The sequence below is a fragment of the Ambystoma mexicanum genome, chromosome 4p, assembly GCF_040938575.1.
Source record: "Ambystoma mexicanum isolate Mex_15411 chromosome 4p, UKY_AmexF1_1, whole genome shotgun sequence".
In the NCBI taxonomy this organism is placed as follows: Eukaryota; Metazoa; Chordata; class Amphibia; order Caudata; family Ambystomatidae; genus Ambystoma; species Ambystoma mexicanum.
This window is the reverse complement of record NC_090927.1, coordinates 28,764,695-28,784,108: the sequence shown is the minus strand read 5'-3', so window position 1 is coordinate 28,784,108 and position 19,414 is coordinate 28,764,695. Positions and strand designations below refer to the sequence as shown.

At 46.9% G+C, this 19,414-nt stretch overlaps 1 protein-coding gene across 5 annotated transcripts in view; it reads left to right on the top strand.

Moving 5' to 3' along the window:
• Positions 1-18,268, top strand: part of LOC138452927 (zinc finger protein 271-like) — a 161,746-nt gene extending 143,478 nt beyond the window's left edge. For all 5 annotated transcript variants that reach the window (XM_069605285.1, XM_069605286.1, XM_069605284.1 and 2 more), the window contains one exon: positions 9,964-18,268. In XM_069605285.1, coding sequence (XP_069461386.1) covers positions 9,964-11,672 — 1,709 coding nt within the window. In that variant the 3' untranslated portion in view covers positions 11,673-18,268. The remainder of the gene's footprint in view (positions 1-9,963) is intronic.
• Positions 18,269-19,414: the final 1,146 nt, after the last annotated feature.

The window sequence follows — 19,414 nt, the reverse complement described above, 5'->3', positions numbered from 1 at the left end:
ACCAGGATCTCTGAACCGGAAGGCCTGGCTCCTGCAGCATTAGAGTTTGGTGGGTACGAGTTTCCGGCGGACTGCAAGGAGGTCCTTGCCGGGGCCAGGACATCGTCGACTCTTGTGCTATGGGCACAAATGGAAGCGTTGCGCGACTTTGTGCCGGTCGCAGAAGATTAAACCTCTGAGGGTCGCGCCCCTCCCCCCCAGTCCTTCCGTACTTGTTGCCGTTGGCTAAGTCGGGGCTGGCTTACACCTCCATCAAAGTGCATCTAGCGGCTATCTCCCGCTACACCAAGTCTCCGGGACGGTCTTCGCTGTGGTCGCACCAGGTTTCTGTCGTGGAAGACCATGTTCCTCGTGTCCATCACCTAATCGTCTGCAAGACGAGTAGGTGAGATCCAGGCCCTGTCGTGCAAGCGGCCTTACTTGACTTTCCGCGAGACGAGGGTGGTGCTGCGAACGCACCCCTCCTTCATGCCCAAGCTTCCGTTGGAATTTCATCTCAACAAGCCCTTGGTGTTAACTGTGTTTTTTCCGACGCCTTCGTCGCCGGCTGAAAGGACTTTGCACTCGCTGGATGTGGCCCGAGCGCTGAGGTTTTGTGGCCTGCACGAAGAGTTTCCGAAAAACATCTCAGTTTTTTGTGAACTTTGGTCCTGTGAACCATGGGAAGGCCCTGCCCAAGGCTTCCATTTCCAGGTGGTTCTCCAGCTGCATCATACATTGTCACCGGTTGGCAAACCGACCGCTGCCTGGCCGTCTGAGAGCCCATTCTACCAGAGCGATGGCTGCTACTACGACGTTCCTGTCTGGTGTGCCCTTGCTGGACATTTTCAGGGCTGCTATGTGGAGGTTGACTGACTCCTTCACAAAATTCTACTGTGTCGACAGGTATTCCAGGGAGGAGTCCAGAGTCGGCCAAGCAGTGCTGTGCAACCTGTTTACTTGAAGATGAGCCTGGTGTGGAGGTAAGAGATTGCTTCTATTGAGCCTTGCCACCTGTCGTGGTTGTGCATGTGTGTACTGCTATGTATTCTTTATTCATGAGCATGTGAATCCATGCCAGACCCCATGCTGAGAAGGAACAAGTTACTTACCGGTAACTGTTGTTCTCTGGCATGGGTCTGGCATGGATTTGCATGGGAACCCTCCCTCCTGCCCCTCTGCAGCTCTTCTGTTGGTCCTACTGCCACTTTGTGCTACCAAATCTGAAGGTGGCTGCCAGAGGAGGGGCTTAGGTAGAGGGCAGTCATTGGCTGCGGTCAGTATAACCCAGAGCTCAGTCATTGGCTTATAGGAGAAAGACAGTTTAGAAACAGAACTGAAACTGTTTTTTGCTTTTACCGAGGATTCCCAGCCTGACTGGGAATATTCATTAGCATGTGAATCCATGCCAGACCCCATGCTGGAGAACAAGTCACAGGTAAGTAACTTGTTCTTTCGCCAGCATTGGGTCTGGCATGGATTCACATGCTCATGAATAAAGAATACATAGCAGTAACTTGTTCCTTACCAAGTTCACTTCGCCAGATAAGCCCTGCAAGTACGACTTCTCCCTTTGAGTTGGTGGCCACCTGGACACCCATCTCGGAGCTGGTTGCATCTTCCTCAGAGTGCTGCAGGAAAGGGAGAGGGACACCAGTTTTTGTGCGTTACTTACAGCCAACGGAATTGAAGTTTGCCATTTGCAAGATTTTTGACCAGTGCAGTGCAGGAGTCCCCAGACGTCCTGCTCTTGTCCCCGCGACTGAGGCCCAGGAACAGCGAGATCTGCAGGAACTGCCAGGAACAGAAGTCTTCAGCTGCATCTTTTTCTTCATTCTTAGGTACTGTGAAACGAACCTGAGAGTACTTGCCTCTCGCGGTGAAAGTGCTTGAAACTTTTGCAACTCGCAGACCTAATCAGCTTGTGACCCAACATATGATTCTTCTTTTTACAAACTACTTGTGAGAACTTGTGCAGAGACTTTACCGTTTACTTACCAGAACCGCTTTATCCTATCCAAGACTTTAGCCCATTGACTTTGGCCTTTCCTAATGAATTGAATTGACTCTTCTGGTGAACTCAAGTATTTGCACTAAGAATAATTGGAACCTTTCATGGTCTAATAATCTTTGCCTTTTACTCCTCTTGAAAAGTATTCTTAAATATTATTGAAATATGTTATAATTTCCTCCTCCTTATGAATGTTTTTAAACTGATCAAAGAAACCTTGAGTGTAAGAGTTTATTTGAACACCTGTGATTGTAGACCTCTGTGTAACATCATTACTGCTCACATTCCCCTCTTGAGATAAGCCTGGCTACTCAGTTCCGCGACCAGAAACTGTGTAGTACAGACTTATACCAAAGGTGGTTTGCTTGCACCTATAGTCATAGTTGTGTGTAGTGGTCCCAAAGGGTACTGCATACATACTTAGCCTAACAAGAGTTCTGAAACCTTTGGTAGAAGTCTGTACCACACAGTCTTTGGTAGCGAGCTAAGCAACCAGGCTTATCTCAAAAGGGAATGTGAGCTTGTAAGGATGTTACACATAGGTGTACAATCACAAGTATTCAGATAGACACTTAAACTCAAGGTTTCGTGGTAAAACACTTATTAATTTATTTACAGTCAGTTAAAAAAAAATTCACTAAAAGGAGGCAATCAATATCGCACAAAAATATACAACACTTCACACCAACCGGTTCTGAAACATTTACACTACTTTGAAGGAGGAGCAAAAAGGCATCATCTAATAAAAACAAATATCAGAGTTGCCCTTAAACAGTCCAAATAGTTTGAGTTCACCAGAGGAGTTGATTCAATGCAATAGGTAGGCCAAAGTCAATGGGCTAGTGTCTTGTATAGGTAAAAACGGTTTTGATATTTAAACGGAAAAGTCTTTTGCCACGGTTCTTGGAAGTAGTTCACGGAAGAATGGTTCATATGTTAGGTCACAAGCTGAATAGGCCTGTAAATTGCCAAAGTTGTACGCACTTTCACAGTGAGAGGTAAGCTCACTCGGTCGGGTTTTCACAGTACCTTATATTGAATAAAAAGATGCAGCTGAAAATGTCTGTTCCTGGCAGTTCCTGCAGATCTCGCTGTTCCTGAGCCTCAATCGTGGGGACGAGAGGGAGGACGCCGGGGGACTCCTGCACTGCACGTGGACTGGTCACAAAGCTGGCAAATCTTTGATTCAGTAGCTGTCTTAAAGCACACAAGCCGGTGTCCTTCTACCTGGTTATACGGTTTCCTGCAGCACTCTGAGGAAAATGCAGCCAGCTCTGAGAATGGTTTCCAGGTGGCTTACGAGTTGATTGGTTCTACCAACTCAAAGGGAGAAGTCGTCCTTGCAGGGCTTCTCTGTCGAGGTGAACTTGACGATTCGGACCTACAGCAGGGCTTCACCAGGCAAACCAGCAGTCCAGTTGTTGCAGCAGCCATCCTCTTCCAGCTCGTCTTCGGTTCTTTCGTTCCAGTGGTCTACTCTGCCTTTCACTCCAAGAGACTCTCCTTTTAAACTGTTTTCTCCCATTCATTCCAGCCTAGCTGCCACTCACCCAGCAGGGTGTCTGTCCTTGCTGGTCAGTCAGTCAGCCAATCACGCCAGGGTGCATTTGGGTCTCTTAGGAGACTAAGCACAGGGAGTTTCGGGCACCTCCCTCACTTCCTGCCCACCCCAAACACTTGGACGGCAGAAGCGGTCTTCAGTCCTGAAGCCCGCCAAAGGCGTAGAAACAAAGGGACCAAACCTAGTTTGGCGCGCAGAGACAAACTCCAGAAGGACCTTTCATGCGCCATCTTGAAAAACATGGCTCCCACGATTTTTAGCTACTGGTGTTCGCGGTCGTGAAAAATAATGGTAATTTGTTTTAAAACCACTGCCACCAGCCATTTCGATACGGAAGGGTAGCATTTGACTGCTACATGAGTTTCTAGACATAGGGGATACTAGGTAACCCCTCCAGCACTCTATTATAAGATAGTGTGTGCTGGGTCTAGGAATTTGGAAAGACTAGTAAAGTCAATTTCACTTTACTTACTCTGGGAAACAGTAGTTTATCCCAGAAAAGGTATTTAAACCTTGGGACAGCCTGAAAGGCTTCCCGGTGTCACTGCACTGAGGGTGCTTTGTGACACAAATGAAAAGATGATGCCTATGGTCTAAAACTCCATAACCAAAGAAAATAAACACAGAAAACAAACATATTTAAAAAGTTCAAAGTCACAAAGTATAGCAAAAGAGCTGGAGGGCTCTAAGGTGGGAGGAATTGGCACATTTATGAGAATTCTTCCTAACAACCCTCTCTCACATCCTGACCTTCTAGACACACTGGCGTCGGGGGCGGGCTTCGGGGCTGAAGCCCGCCAAAGGCAAGACGAACAAAGGGCTCAAACCTTTCTCAACGCACAGAGTAAAACCCAAGAAAAACCTCACAAACAGAATATGGCAAAAAAAGATGGGCCAGTTTGACAAAATGGCTCACCCAAGTAAACTGCTGCCACCAGCCATTTCAAGTAGTGAGGGTAGCATACATTTTTACATGAAAGAGTAGGACAAGGGGCTCTTGGTAACCCCCCAGCTCTCTGCATAAGATGGTGTGTGAAGGACCCACAAAGAGAAAAGGTAAGTAAAGTCAATTTTACTTTCATGTTCTTGGGAACTGTAGTTAACCCAAGAAAAGATATTTACACCTTTAAGAGAAATCTGAAGGATTTCTCAGTAACACTGCACTGAAGGTGCTGTGTGTCACCATAAAAAAAAAGCAGATGCCAATGGAGTTTGTCAGACCCCAAAAACTGTGAAAACACAAAATCCATATCGGTAAGAACACATGAGTGAGAAAAGGTCTCACTCACTCCAGGGTTAAAATTGAAAGGTCCCAAGTCCAACAAAAGAGCTGGGAGTCTCTACGTTTGAAGGGAACTGGCACAGAAATTGACACTCTCCCTAACACAAGGAAAGCCTGCGTTCCGAGAATTCTCATTGGTGTCGGGCACTTCCCTTCGCCGCTCCCCCTTCACCATTTCACAACCGTGTAGATCCCCTACACGGGTGCTAATGGTCTTTTTCCAAGAGGAAAATAAAAATAAAGCTTACCTGTGTGGTGCGTCTCGCCCCCAGAAGTGAAGTCGGGAAGTCCGTTGTACATTCTGATGACGTTGCCGTCATCAACATGGAAAATGGAATTTAGGGTCGGCCCGGCGCCTCGGTTAAGAACACCTCGGTACCATTTTTTAAATTTTATTTTTGTTTTTTTACTGAGAACGTCGAAGGTGTCAATAGACCAACCTGTGACTCCCTCCAGCCTGTAACCCTTCCTCCCAGTTTAGTGTTTCTAAATTAGAGACTTGCATTGAAAACCTGTAAATGACTGCTATCCATCCTCCCCCCCCCCTCTTACCTACTCCGTGTATCAAGAGGCTGCAGCACCAGGGCCATCATGCCTTACTATGGAGAGCCATAAACATGGTTTTCCCCCTCCCCTATCAAGGGAAAGATTTGCGCTTTGGAGGGAGTTGTTTCCCAGTCACCTGCAATTGAAAAAAATGTGTGAGAATACAAGTACCAGAATCCTTAGAGACATCAATGTGAATTAACCTGAAACACCTGAAAAGGAAAAGAAACACAGCCTCCCTGATGATTGATGGAGTCAAGAAAACGTTTGGAGGAGAAGACAATTTGTTGCTAGAGCAGGAAAACCTGACTGGGAAGCAGAGTGCGCGACTTGCCATCATTCTTAACACTACTCAGTTTATAGACTGTAATAGATAATCGTGCAGCACCAAATAATGAGGACGAGGCCGGAGAGACATCAGAAAAGCAAGTCTCAGTAATTGGAAGCAAATCAAGTTTGTGTTCCCCGATAAACTCAGCCACTTCCACTGCATGAGTGATGGCGGCCCTGGCATTAATTAATACATTAGCAGCTGTGCTAGATGTTGTAGACGGTTGTGATTGCATTGACAGTTAAAGCATCGACAAACCATAGCATTGACAAAAAAGCATCTAAAAAAAAAAAAACATTAAATGCATTTCTTTTAAAACAATTTATGGGGGGTATCCCCCCAGCCCCTTTTTTTTAATGGTTTAAAACACATTTTTACTAAACTAAACGCTTTACCATTGAAAAATGGGTTTTTTTCTATGCTTTTTTCGATGGTATTGTTTGTCGATGCGTTTAGATGCAATGACTGGATACCGTTGTAGACACAGGAAATGCGGGTTTTAAAATGGTAAATCCCGGATTTTGAACTGCCCTGAGGGTAATCTTACCCCATTGTTATCCAATTCCTGCAGGGTGAACCCTTCGAATTCATACCCCACCATGTTTAACCTGCTAGTGTAGAGTCCAACTGGTGTGGGACTTTACAAGACTTATCTCTTGGTATTAAGTAACCCACCTTTTAAATATAGGGCTGTACTACACAAGTTGGTAGTAGGCCTGGCTGCTCAGTCCCATCTTAAGAAGGGTAGTGTGAGCTTTAGAACTGTACAATGAAATCCGTAAATACTGGTATCCAATTAAACACTTACACACTTAAGTTATAGTATACATATACACAAGGCGAGTAAGACTATTTTTAAAAAGCAGCAACTAACATTAATCCCAAAGTTAGGATTCAATTCAACAAGAGCAATAGATCAGGTGAGCACACTTTTAATATGTTATACATTTTCCAGCACATTGAGTGACATCATTTGAGGTCAGTAGTAACACTTTTATTTGTGATCACCATTGCAATATTGAGTTATAACGAAGGAAAAGTTATAGTTATATCAGAACATACTTTGAAAAACAGATTCTCCCAGAGGGATGTAGGCAGTCTTTTATCCTGGCAATAAGTGTTCAACAATTAAAACCTGTAGGGCAACTCGCACTGCCAATGGATTCAGAAGGGGACCTTTAGGGAGCCAGGACAGCCAAAGTTAATGGGCTAGTTCAAAGTTCGGATGCTCTCTTCTTAGAAAATGTTTTTAAATAGTCGGTAGTTCAAATAGAAAATCACAGAAGCTCAAGAGGAGCCACCTTGAAGAAGAGCAAGCTGGGAGGCCAGTGCAGGCGAGTTAAGGTCAACTCAAGAGGCTAAAATGGCACTCCCCAAGCTAGGCAGCACCACAATTGACGAAAGGTAGATGTACCCCCAAGACCCACAGTACCTGTGAACTGAAGAATTTGTTCCAGCTGGATGCCTTCCTGTTGAAGTGTAGCAGACCCTTGTTCCTCGTCCTTGGTCCCGGTGACGAAAGGGAGGACGTTTGGTGGGCCTCTGCAGCAGCACTCTAGAGCGAGAGTGGGGGCTCTGCGGCAATGGATTCTCCTTGATTCGGCAGCCTTTTGTGGTTTGGGGTCCTTTTTTTCCTAGCACCAAAGAAGAACAAACCGCTCTGGCTAGAAGTTGCTTGATCCCTCGGTCCTGGACTCTGGTGAGGGAAGATTTCCTTCTTCTGTAGGGTCCTCTGGATGCCCACGTTGTTGTGGCCGGATCGCACTTCCGAAGACAATGCACTCAATGATGGTCAGGGGTCACCAGGCATTGGGATTCTGAAGCCTTGGAAAGTCGCAGCAAGTCGGGTGGGGAGGGGGGGAGTTGTGCCAAAATGAAGCTTGTCTCAAGCCGTACGTGTCTTTCCATTCGAAATGAAAAAACACAGGATCAGCACAGCTGCAGGGCTTCACTGGGCACTTTGTGGTCCAGGAGGATGCTGCTGGCGTCTCTTCACGTCGTCTTAGTTGGATTTTGTCCTCCAGTTTTCGACTGTCTCTAGTCCCAAAAACCTTGCCTTTTAAGAATGTTCCCATTCATTCACAGCCCTAAGCTGTCAATCACCCAGCAGGGTGGCTGTCCTCCTGGACAGCCAGCCGGCCAATCGAAACTGGTTTCACTCAGACACACCTAGAGACAAAGGAGACACTGGAGCTTGGGCGGGCTTCAGGGCTGAAAAGACACACTGGAGCTTGGGCGGGCTTCAGGGCTGAAGACCGCCAAAGGCAAAATGCAGAAAGGACTCACACCCGATTCAAAAAGAGTAAAAGCCCAGAAGGAACTAACTGACAAGAAATAGCGAAAAAATAAAATAAAAGATGGGGCCATTTTAGAGAAAATGGTCACCCTTGGGTGCTGTACTGCAGTCAAAGAATCAGCCTGCAGATACATGGGACAAGGTAGTAAAAAAGAAACTACTGCCACCAGCCATTCAAGTAAGTTAGTTTAACAGAATGTTACATAAAAATTGGGATGAAGGAGTTACTATGTAACCCCCCAGCACTCCACATAGGGTGGTGTGTGCTGGACCCCCCAAAGAAAAGGTAGGTAAGACAGGAGTTATCTTACTATTCTTGTGAACAGTACTTCACACAAGAAAATGTAGTCAAACATTAAGAGAAGAGAAGTCCAAGGGACTTCTCTGTGGCATTGCACAAAAAGGTGCTGTGTGTCACAATGCAAAAAGCAGATGCCTATGGAGTTTACCAGACTCCATTAAACAGTAAGAAACACAAAAATCCTATTCGGAAAAAACATGAGTGAGAAAAAAGTCCCACTCACTCCAGAGTTAAAATGAAAAAGCCCTGAGGCCAGCAAAAAGAGCTGGGGGGGGGGGGGGGGGTCTCTAAGGTGAAAGGGAATTGGAACAGAAATGAACATTCTCCCTAACACATGTCACAACTACAAACAAGCTACAAATCGTGATGATAAACCAGGCGGCTCACCCCTAAATCTATTAGTCCAGCCTCTGCATCCATACAGCATCAGCGTTTCCTTCCAACTGCTGCCTAAACCGGGTTCGCATTTGCGCGGACACGTGCCAGGTAAGGCGTGTGATGCGGTACAGTGATGCGTTGACGCAGGCACATCTCAGAATTGTTGTTCCTGTGCCTGGTCTACTAATCCTGATTCATGCATCTGCCAGGCTGATAACACACATCTATCTAGAAAATGAATGCAGTCCTAGAGTTGCAATATTTCCCATTAATACCATTTTAAAATGTTTATCAAGTTAATATTGATATGAGCACCTATCGGGGCATAAAATAAAACCATTTCAATGTCAATTTGTGAAGAACACCTATTCCGTTGACTCTGGTCCCAGTATTCTGAGGCGTATGGAAGGTGCCAGCCCACGTCCGCAGAGCGCATACATCTGGGCATGCGCCTTGGCACAGTTCAGTATTTTCTGTTTGAAGGAAGGTTTGTAATTTATTAATCACTAAAAATATATAAGATATGATTCCACTGATACTTTTACTTGGACCAGTTTTGAGCGATAGGTTTGTTTCTTTGCCCCTTTACCCGTCTGTTATTTTATACAGTTAGCAGATGATATATTGTATTTTATATGTTTTGTTGTCCCGTATTGTTAAACAAATACAAAAAAAAAGAACTGCGTCTGGAGCTGCCTGTGTGGAAGGGCTGCGCCTGGAGCTGCCTGTGTGGAAGGGCTGCGCCTAGAGGGGGCCTGTGTGGAAGGGCTGCGCCTAGAGGGGCCTGTGTGGAAGGGCTGCGCCTGGAGCGGCCTGTGTGGAAGGGCTGCGCCTGGAGCGGCCTGTGTGGAAGGGCTGCGCCTGGAGCGGCCTGTGTGGAAGGGCTGCGCCTAGAGGGGCCTGTGTGGAAGGGCTGCGCCTAGAGGGGCCTGTGTGGAAGGGCTGCGCCTGGAGCGGCCTGTGTGGAAGGGCTGCGCCTAGAGGGGCCTGTGTGGAAGGGCTGCGCCTAGAGGGGCCTGTGTGGAAGGGCTGCGCCTAGAGGGGCCTGTGTGGAAGGGCTGCGCCTGGAGCGGCCTGTGTGGAAGGGCTGCGCCTGGAGCTGCCTGTGTGGAAGGGCTGCGCCTGGAGCTGCCTGTGTGCTGATAAATATAAATAAGTTGCACACTGGAAGGGGTGTGTGCTCCTGTTTTGTTTTAAGGGCTTTGTAGTCCCTAAAAAGATTGACATATTACCTAGTTGCATTCATAGTAAATGTTATTTCTTATTCTTATCCAACAGAGAATGGCTCTTTGAAGGCAAACGTCAAAGACTACCAGGGATGTATGGAGACCCAAGAGTCCTCAAAGGTGGTGGCGAGATCTTTGCCACATAGTGAAGACCATGGCCAGAATGCAAGAAATGGGGGCATGCACAAAGCAAGCATTGATGTCTCTCTGCAGCCAAGCACCAGCGCAAACTCCACATCTTACATAAGTGCAACTGGTTTCTTTACAAGCTCAAGGTTAGATCCCCACCAGAGACCCTATCAAAGGTTGGAGAATGGGCAAGGTTTTGCCCACACTCAAGATGCCCTCCAACACCAGAGGCTGCGCCTAGTAGGGTGGCCATATCAGTGCTTGGAAAACAACATCACCAACATGCAACCCGCTAATGCGCACTCAAGAATGCAAACTGGGGAGAGGCCATATAAGTGCACGGAGTGTGAGAAAAGCTTTCGTCAGAGCTCCACCCTCCTGCGTCACCAGCGCACCCATACAGCCGATGGGCCCTATCCATGTGCTCAGTGCAGCCAGAGCTTTAGCCAACACAGAGAGCTTGTACGCCACCAGCGAAGACACAAAAAAATGAGATCCTTTCAGTGCTTGGAGTGCGATAAAAGCTTTGCACAGAATGCTGCCCTCATTGTCCACCAGAAGACCCATGTGGCAGAGCAGCCTCATCTGTGTTCTGAATGTGGTAAAGAGTTCCCACTCAAGAGAGATCTCATTAGACACCAGAGGACCCACCGCGAAAGGATCTATCACTGCACCCAATGCGAGAAGAGCTTTAGCTATAAAATCTCCCTGGTTATACATCACCGGACCCACACAGGGGAAAGACCATACCAGTGCACAGAGTGTGAGAAGAACTTCTATGACAACTCACGCCTGCAGAAACATATGAGGATCCATACAGGAGAGACTCCATATAGATGTACTGAATGTGGGAAAGGTTTCAAAGAAAGGAGAAGTCTTACAGCCCATCAGAAGACGCACCTGGCAGATCGGCCATACAAGTGTCCTGAATGTGGGAAAAACTTCATAGACTTGCAGGCTCTTGTGACTCACAGAAAAAGGCATGGAGGGGACAGGCCACACTCATGTACTGACTGTGTGAAGAGCTTCACTCAGAAGAGAGATCTTCTCAGGCACCAGATGAGACACAGTGGCGAGAGGCCTTATCAGTGCCTTGGATGTGAGAAGAACTTCATTCAGAAGAGAGCGCTTCTCACACATCAGAAGTCCCACTCTGGGGACCGGCCATATAAATGTCCTGTGTGTGAAAAAAGCTTCAGCTACAAGATATCACTGGTTATACATCACAGAACTCACACAGGAGAGAGACCGTACCAGTGTACCAAGTGTGAAAAAAACTTCTACGACAACTCGCGCCTTCAAAAGCATATGCGAATACACACAGGGGAAACCCCCTATAAATGTGTGGAGTGTGAGCGAGGCTTTAAAGAACGGAGGAGTCTTATTGCGCATCAGAGACAGCACACCAGAGAGAAACTCTGGCCATGTGTAGTCTGTGATCAAACCTTCCACGACCAAAAAACTCTTTCTGTTCACAAGAAAATGCATGCAGAGGAGCAGTTGCATACATGTACTGAATGCAAGCAGAGGTTCAGCCTCCACTCGGTACAGGACCGTGGGGATGGAACCTACGTGTGCAATGGTTGTGTTAAGGGTTTTGCTGGGGAGCAGCCAGTTGTCCTGCTTCAGTGAACAATCTGAGGCCAGTTACATGTACCAATTGGAAACTAAAGCCCAGGAATTTACATGGCCTTAATGTCCACCCTAACTCCTGCAAGGGAGGAGCTTTACATATGTACATTGTATGTGAAATATCCATCCATCTTGTATGTTCACTTGAGAATCGACGCAACAGAATGTCCCAAATCGACATTCTGATGTCCGCCTTCAGTTTAGGGCATTCAGGACAATGGATGTTATTTAAAGATAATACCAGAGTTTAATGAGCACTGCTACTATGGTACAAACCTGATGCTGGGTTATGAAGTCAGGGGAAAGAGGAGTATCTACAGAATAATTAATAGAGAAGGGCAAACACTCATTGATGTTATTGTAAGTTATGTTTCGATAAGGAAAGTTAAGAGGTTTGGTGCCAAGACCATTTGCCATCACTGTGAGCCTTACAATGTTGCTACGAACTATTGCACTGAATGACAGGGGGGGTTAGCGGCAGAAACTGGATGCACAGGGAACCCCCTGTGAGTTGCCCAATTCCAGTCAGATTGAGTTTCTATTAACTCAGTTGAGCCTCAGGGCAGAGGTGCTGGAAAATCCAGGCTACTTTCCAATTGGAACAAGAGCTGGGCACCAGGGTAGTGTCCCGTTAGAGGTATTGGCCAATGAGGGGGAAAGCAGCAATGGCACTTTCAATTACTTGGGCAATGTTTTTCTACAGAGGGAAGGGAAGGCAGAGGCACTACATGGTGAGATGGAGGCAAAGGGAAATGTCCTGTGAGCCGATGGACAGAGAGAGTGTCCAGGGAGCTGCCCGTCGGCTACGTGGACACTCCAGGGAGCGGATGGGTGGAGTAACTATCCAATGCACTAGAACATTGACAATCTGCCTCGTGAGAATGGGACGGGAGGAGATACTTTTCGGTGGGGTGGGGGTTGCCACCAGTGGCCCCTGGATGGCTATGTTGCATGTTGTTGGAGGAAGTGCCCTCTGTGGTAGGGCTTTCAGTGTCTGTAGTGCAGAGACCTTCCCATCATGTGGGGGGTGTCCATTAGCCTCATGAGATGATTGCCATTGTGCTGGCCTCGCCGGATCAAGGTTGGAGTCTGGCTTGTGCTATGACAATGTGGAAAGACCTCTCTGATACAAGGAAGTCCTGCTCCTCTGCTAAATTGCCAGGACATAATTGAGTGAAACGTAAAAAACTCTACCAAAGCTAAATCAATATAAGGTTATTGCATGTGCTATCAGCCCCTCTCCACTATTTGTTCTGAATGCCAAACTTCTTCCCTTTTTATTCTTTTTCCTGCCTTCTGACATACAAACGGAGATATGTGCAGGTACTCTTTCCAGACCTAGCATTTAGTCTAGTGCCCATCTGTGAGGCTGGGCGGCGCACTGTTCTCATCTATCCTAGGCCACAGAGGCTAAACGTTGCGGAGTGTGGATCTTTCATTTGATTGTCACCAGTGATTGTTTACTTCCTAGGGAGCAAGCCGTCTGGCTATGTTCAAAAACAGGTATCCGATCTCTCCAAACCTAGGTGCGGATCATCGGGTTACCCAGAGAGATAACTCTACTGCCATGGAATTGAGATGGCCCCTGGGCGGGAGGATCTGTAATTACACCTTAATCCTCTTGGCTCACATCTTGTATTTTAAGTGTCAGTTATTGCAGTAGAGTATTATAGAGGTTAATAGTAGGGAACAGTGGTGGGCTTTCTGTGCTACATCACACTTACGGCTCCTGGCAAGAGGAATGCAGCAGCCTTTTCTTGCACTGGTCGAATTGTGCAGCTTCATGGCCCAGATTTGACAATCTGTTATGTGAGGTCTCCACACAGCTCAATGAAGCATGTGATCTTGCTTGCACAGTGCTAGAAGTGTGGGCTCAGATGTCACTGCCAGGCACCTCTTAAAGCCACCAGGCGGATGTGAGTCGTACTATTTATTTATTTATTTATGTTCTGCTTTTGATTCATTTCCTTTGGGATGGAAGACTCCAGTTGTACCCTCATATTTTGGATTGAGGAGAACATGGGCTTCGATTCGCTCCAACTCTGGCTGTAAACTTAAATTAACCAAATGACTATGCATTCACTGCTGAGTCCCCCAAGTGCTGAGCTCGCCTGGAGGCTTTCCGTCCACAAAACGACTTCTTAACTGACTCCTGCTATTGCTATGCTCTGCATACAGGGTTTACATAGAGATTCCGATGTGTCTTTTCACCACGTGAGTAAATGCAGTCAGCAGATCCTACTACTTTCACATTTGTACATTTTCCATTCCAAGGCACAAGATATAAAGTCATTCATAACTCTAGATCACATTATGCTCGCACTTCATGTGAGTTCGTCTATCGAAATGCTTTGCAGTCCGCTTCAGCTTGCAGCATCTGGCTCTTTTGTGGATTCAGAAGACGACCCATCTGAGATGTATTCTCCATCCCGATGCTGGCTGCACTGTGACAGAAGTACTAGGTTTAGTTTCTCAATACCTAAATGTTCCCTTCATTAGTTGGACTTAACAAATGAAACTTTGGTCTATCGAGTTCCCTTGGATCATCTTATGAGGATGCCCCCCCCCCGTCCGTTTCAGAAGGATGCTTTGAGATGCTCAGACAGTCCTGGGGGCCATCAGCCCAGACTTGTTCTCCTTCAGTCTTTGAATTGGCTTCTAGCCGCTTTTCCTGCTCAGCCCATCTGCAGCCCCACGTATTCAGCCACTTTGCTTCCATTGTTTGCTTCTCAGTGTGTGCTTCACTCGTGCAGCTGGTGGTTGTAGGTTAAAGGGTCGAACGAAAATATTTGAAATACAATTGTTTCGAATCAAAAGGACCGAAAACCAAAAAATCGAATGCTGGTTTTTGAATTATTATTATTTTTTTTGGAGGGGGTGGGGAGGTTCCCCCCCCCAACCCACTTTTTTTTGCCCAAAAACCACAATTTTGACATATATCAAGCCCCACAAAAAAATACATTTAAAAAAAAGGCATTTGATCCTTTTTTTTGTTGATCCTTTTGAGTCGAACGTATTGTATTCGACCCTTTTTCATTCAACCCTTTGACTGGACACCACAGCCAGTAGCCTTCCCCCAGCCCGCTGCAGACTAGGTAGAACTAGGAAATGGAAGGGCAGATATTGTACTCGTGTTGCCCAACACTATATACCTGCTTAGGTATATAGTGTTGGGCAATGCCTCCCACTCACGAATTTGGCATTGGAAGATGCCCTTGGTGCAGAGAGGGCCGGCCTACATGCTGTCAAATGCCTACCTTGGAAAGTGAGTGTAGGACAGCAGCATGGCAGTGCGTTCGCTTGGCAATGCATGCTCACAATGCTGTCTGGTACGTGATTATCCATATGCAAGCATGGATGTTCACATGGAACTCGGGTTCATGCCTCCTCTAGCTATATAGTGATGAGGAAAGAGCTGTCCTTTCAAAGCGGTCTAGGCTGGACTTCACAAATCTAATTCCTGACCTCGCTGACTCAGCCTTTCATCCTTCTGATGTTGAAACATTAGGTCGCTGTTATGGCAGCACGCAGAACCAGCAGTATCCGCGTCATCATAGTACTCCTACCTCTTGCACTTGATTTGCTTCATCATATGTTGCATGCATTGATGAAGCTCCTATCCGGGCCCAGCGCGGGGCGGCATCATTGTGCTGAGGTTCGCATGCACGGAATGTGATCAGCACCAACCCTTGTATAGCAAACCCTCCCTCCTCCACAGTGCGACGTGCCACCGGGGGAATATGAAGGCTCTGGCCGCTATGAGCTAGCACATGGTGGCATCATGAGACCCCTTTCTGCGCTCTTTGCAGTTTGATGGTGTGGTATTCTGATATGGCATTTATAACGTGCATGTGCACACATATTTCTAGGTGTAAATACTGAGTTGGATAGTTAACATAGTTGCAGCTCGATGCAATTTGAAGCATTACCCAGGCACTTGCTGCTGGAAAGTGAAGTAGCTGAGATTGTTTTCAGTAGGGTAAGTAGCGTAAGATGAAGGAAAGCACTTTGACTAAATGTATTGATTTGCGGAGTAAGTGACCGTTTACTGAGAAGCTTCCGACTACTGCTGTAGGTTTCACGAGGCAGCTAAAGTCTGCTGCCGTAAGGTTTGGTTCTAATTGTGAGAGTCTGGACCACAGAGCACAACGTTGATCTTTGCTGCAGTAAATAAGTCCATTTAGGTTCATCTATTTTTAAACCTCAGTCATACAACTAGATAAATTAGGAGCTTGACTGTCTAAAACATAAAGTTTTTGCAAAATATCTGTCATACTTCTACATAAAAAATCAGCGCCAGAGGAATTAATCAATTTGGCAAAGGGTTCCAAGTATTAGTTATACATCTATGGCGATAGTGCTGATCCCTGTGGAACGCCCCACGAAGGTTCTTATTTAGGTTACATGTTAAGACCTCACACAATATAGCTTTGGTACATTTTGAGACAGGCACCCTGAGGAATGAAGGAGTAAGGGTAAAGAGGTGATTACATAAGGAGACTCTCCTGTGAGCCAGTGGGTGCAATGAGGGCCCTGTGTGCTGGTGAGCCTTGTGCGGGCACGCTTCACCCATGGCTAGGGACTTGTGTTTGAAGTGGCAAGCAAGGGAGCTGGTGGGTTGAGTGGCACCCTGGTCAGTTGGTGGGTGCTGTGAAATCCTGTTTGCAGTGGGCAGTGTGAGGGGATGTCGGGGGCTCTCTGCGGATGGAAAACATCTTGGGAGGTGGCGCTGCAAGGGTGGAGTCCACTCTAGAGTCAGAATTGCTTGTGAGGACTGGACTGATCTACTGAGGCAGAGCAATACAGTAGGAGGGTGTCAGGCTTGCTAAGTCTGGTACAATGAAGGACCTGCAGGATGATCCAAAGATGATCACCTGAGCTGACGTGTAGCCCTGGGCATGAGATATCATTGATCGCTTCATGGCTATGCTGTGCAGGATAGTGTAGCGCCGTCAAGCAATATCCACATTAAATACATCTCTAGCAAATAACCTCTACTGGAAAATACCTGAACGGGATGTCTGTAGTAAATGCTCTGTAGCACATTGGATAAAGATGGGGCCAATGGCGACCATTTGCAATGAAGGAAACCATGAAAAGTCGACTGAAGATGGCGCTCCTCTTTGCCAGCTCTGAGCCCTCCTAGACTAGTTATTTCAGAGTGTAAAGTTGGGCACACAAAATAGGCGATGTTACACGATCACTAGTGCCTTTCCCTGCAGAGTGTTTGCAGTGGTAACCCTAAGCTCTGACACTTCTTGGCTGGCATATCAGGCCTATTTTACAGTGTCTAGATCTCCCCAGGGTGCCAGATGGGTCACTCTCTCATGCTTCTAGATGGTGGGTTGCGCGGCATCGGTGTGAGCTAGTGGGCCAAGTGGGAATGCATGCTGATGAATGTTCTAGGCATGCTGGGTAGGAATGCAGCGGGCAGGGAAAGGACCACGGCTATAATGCATCATTGATCGATCTTCAAGCCATGCATCCCGCCTCTTAGTGGCCGTCCACTTCTTATTTCAAATGTCTGCGCATATTTTTCAGCAGACGCCTGATGTTTCTTCCGCAAATGCCGTTCAATTGGGGAATATTAACTTCTGTTGTATCAGGTTTGTAACTCAACCATCTGCCATTCAGCCAAACTTGTGGAGTTTCTATTTCATCACCTAGATGTAGTAGGAATCTGGGTAGAAGTTCTATATACAAAGAGAATCATTGGGTTTCACTTTTACACATGTGCATCAGGTAAACCCTCTAGGTAGGGATTTGGTTGCTTTGTTGCAGTTGTTCCGTGAAGGCTGCTGATATTTGGACGACAGACTCTGGGATGCGTGGCACTGGCTATGGAACTGAAGTCTGGGTAGAGTGGCCGGCACATTATGACTTGTGGGGCTAGTGACCAATTGCCAGAGGTGAGGCAATGCCTGTCGGATGTATTTGGAGTGGTTGGGGACTTGGTTTCCTGGACAGCAGACCTGGCATGCGCTGCACTGGCTATGGAACTGAACTCCGTGCAGAGTGGCTGGCACATTCTTATGACTTGTGGGGCTGGGGACCAGTGGCTACAAATGGGGCAATGCCCTGCGGGATGTATTTGGAGTGGTTGTAGAATTGGTTTATGGCAGGAACTGGGCTTTGAGAGGGCATGATAAGTATCTGGAGCCTGGTGATATTGTTCTTGAGGGAGCAACCTCTCTTCCTGCAATGGAAAGCAGTAGGTCTCCCTTGTGCTGCACTTACAGCCATTTCTCATATGATCTTGAATTTTGTCTCGATTTTCCATTTAATGTGTGCCAGATGTCCACCATTGATGATCTGCTGGCCTTTAGAGAGTGGCGCAGAGCCATCCCGTTGAATTGACTCTCCCTCTGTGTCCCTATTCCCCCTGCACTGCACTACTTCATAATCTGTATAGCACGCTGGTAGTAAGTGCAGCCAATGGAAGGGACGTATGATAAAGTGCATTGAGTCTTAGTCAGCAGTGCAGGACGTTCATGCATTACTGTGTTCCTTTTCAATCCTGCATATTCACTCCGTCCTAATGTTAAAATGTAGTATTTGCCATTAAACCTTTTGCTCCCACCTGGAGTATCCAGTCAGCTGTTGTTTGTCTCTATAAACTGCTCAGAGATTTTTGGAATCACTATCACCAGGTTGCAGCAGCTTTACTTGCCATTTTGCAGACACCTGAACACCACAATTAGTCTTTGTCCACCAGCATGCCTAATGCCTACTAGTTTAATGGACGACTGCCAGGGAAGTCCTCTGGGAACCTTTTTTGAGGTTAAATAGCTGTCCTGTTCAATTTGAAGTGACTGAAACGTGTCCGTCGTTACTCAGCTTGGTATACCACCATTGATGTTTTATCTTTCTGCAAATAGGAGCTTCTGGATCTACAGGTAAGAGTCTGGGTGCAGCTGTTAAGGTGTGTAGCTAGCCTTGTGCCTCAGAAAAGGTGGGCAGTGTAGTGTGCTCTAATCTGGAAGTGAACATAATTCCATGGGTGCGTTGAGTCGCACTTCCTCGGCTCACTGCCTCTAGCTTCAAACCCAGTCTGCACTGAATCTCTATTCACCCACAGAGCACAGGTCTGGCCACAATGCCGACAGTATGAAGGGTAGATCATCTCATGTACCAAAAATGGTGCGGGCTGTGATGTGGCTCTCCCCAGCTGGCGCATTGGTGTGTTCCGGGCAGTATATCCACCCCCCCCCCCACCCCCAAGCTTAAAGAACCTCTGGTGAGTCCTAATGAATTATGGCAACTCCCTGCCCCACTAGGGATATTGCATATTATTTGCACCCAACTACAAAGGGCCTGTCGCAGGAGCCACATGTATTGATAGTGCAGCATTAGGTACATGACCTTATCTATTAATAGTAGTGGCCATTTATGCAGGCAATATTAAAGGCGTGTTATTAGTGTGTCAAGATGCTCAATGAGTCACAAGTCAAAAAGCACAAGTTTTCAGTTTTTTATTATCAAAATGTGCAAATATAGCCACTCTAGGTGGGATCCTTCTACGTTCTTCCTGCAGCATTTTAGGGGGCTCCAACCGCCTTAGCACAGTCACCCTATTCACTCAAGTCCTAATGCCAAATCACAGGAGCCAGGGTACCCCTACTGTCTGCTCCTTCCCTGTTTGTAGGGAGAGCCTGAAGGCTGTGCCCTCCTCCACTCCTAATGGCTGCCTCATACCTTTTTCACCCTCCCCTCCATCTGTCTCGCTCTCGCCACACTTTGTC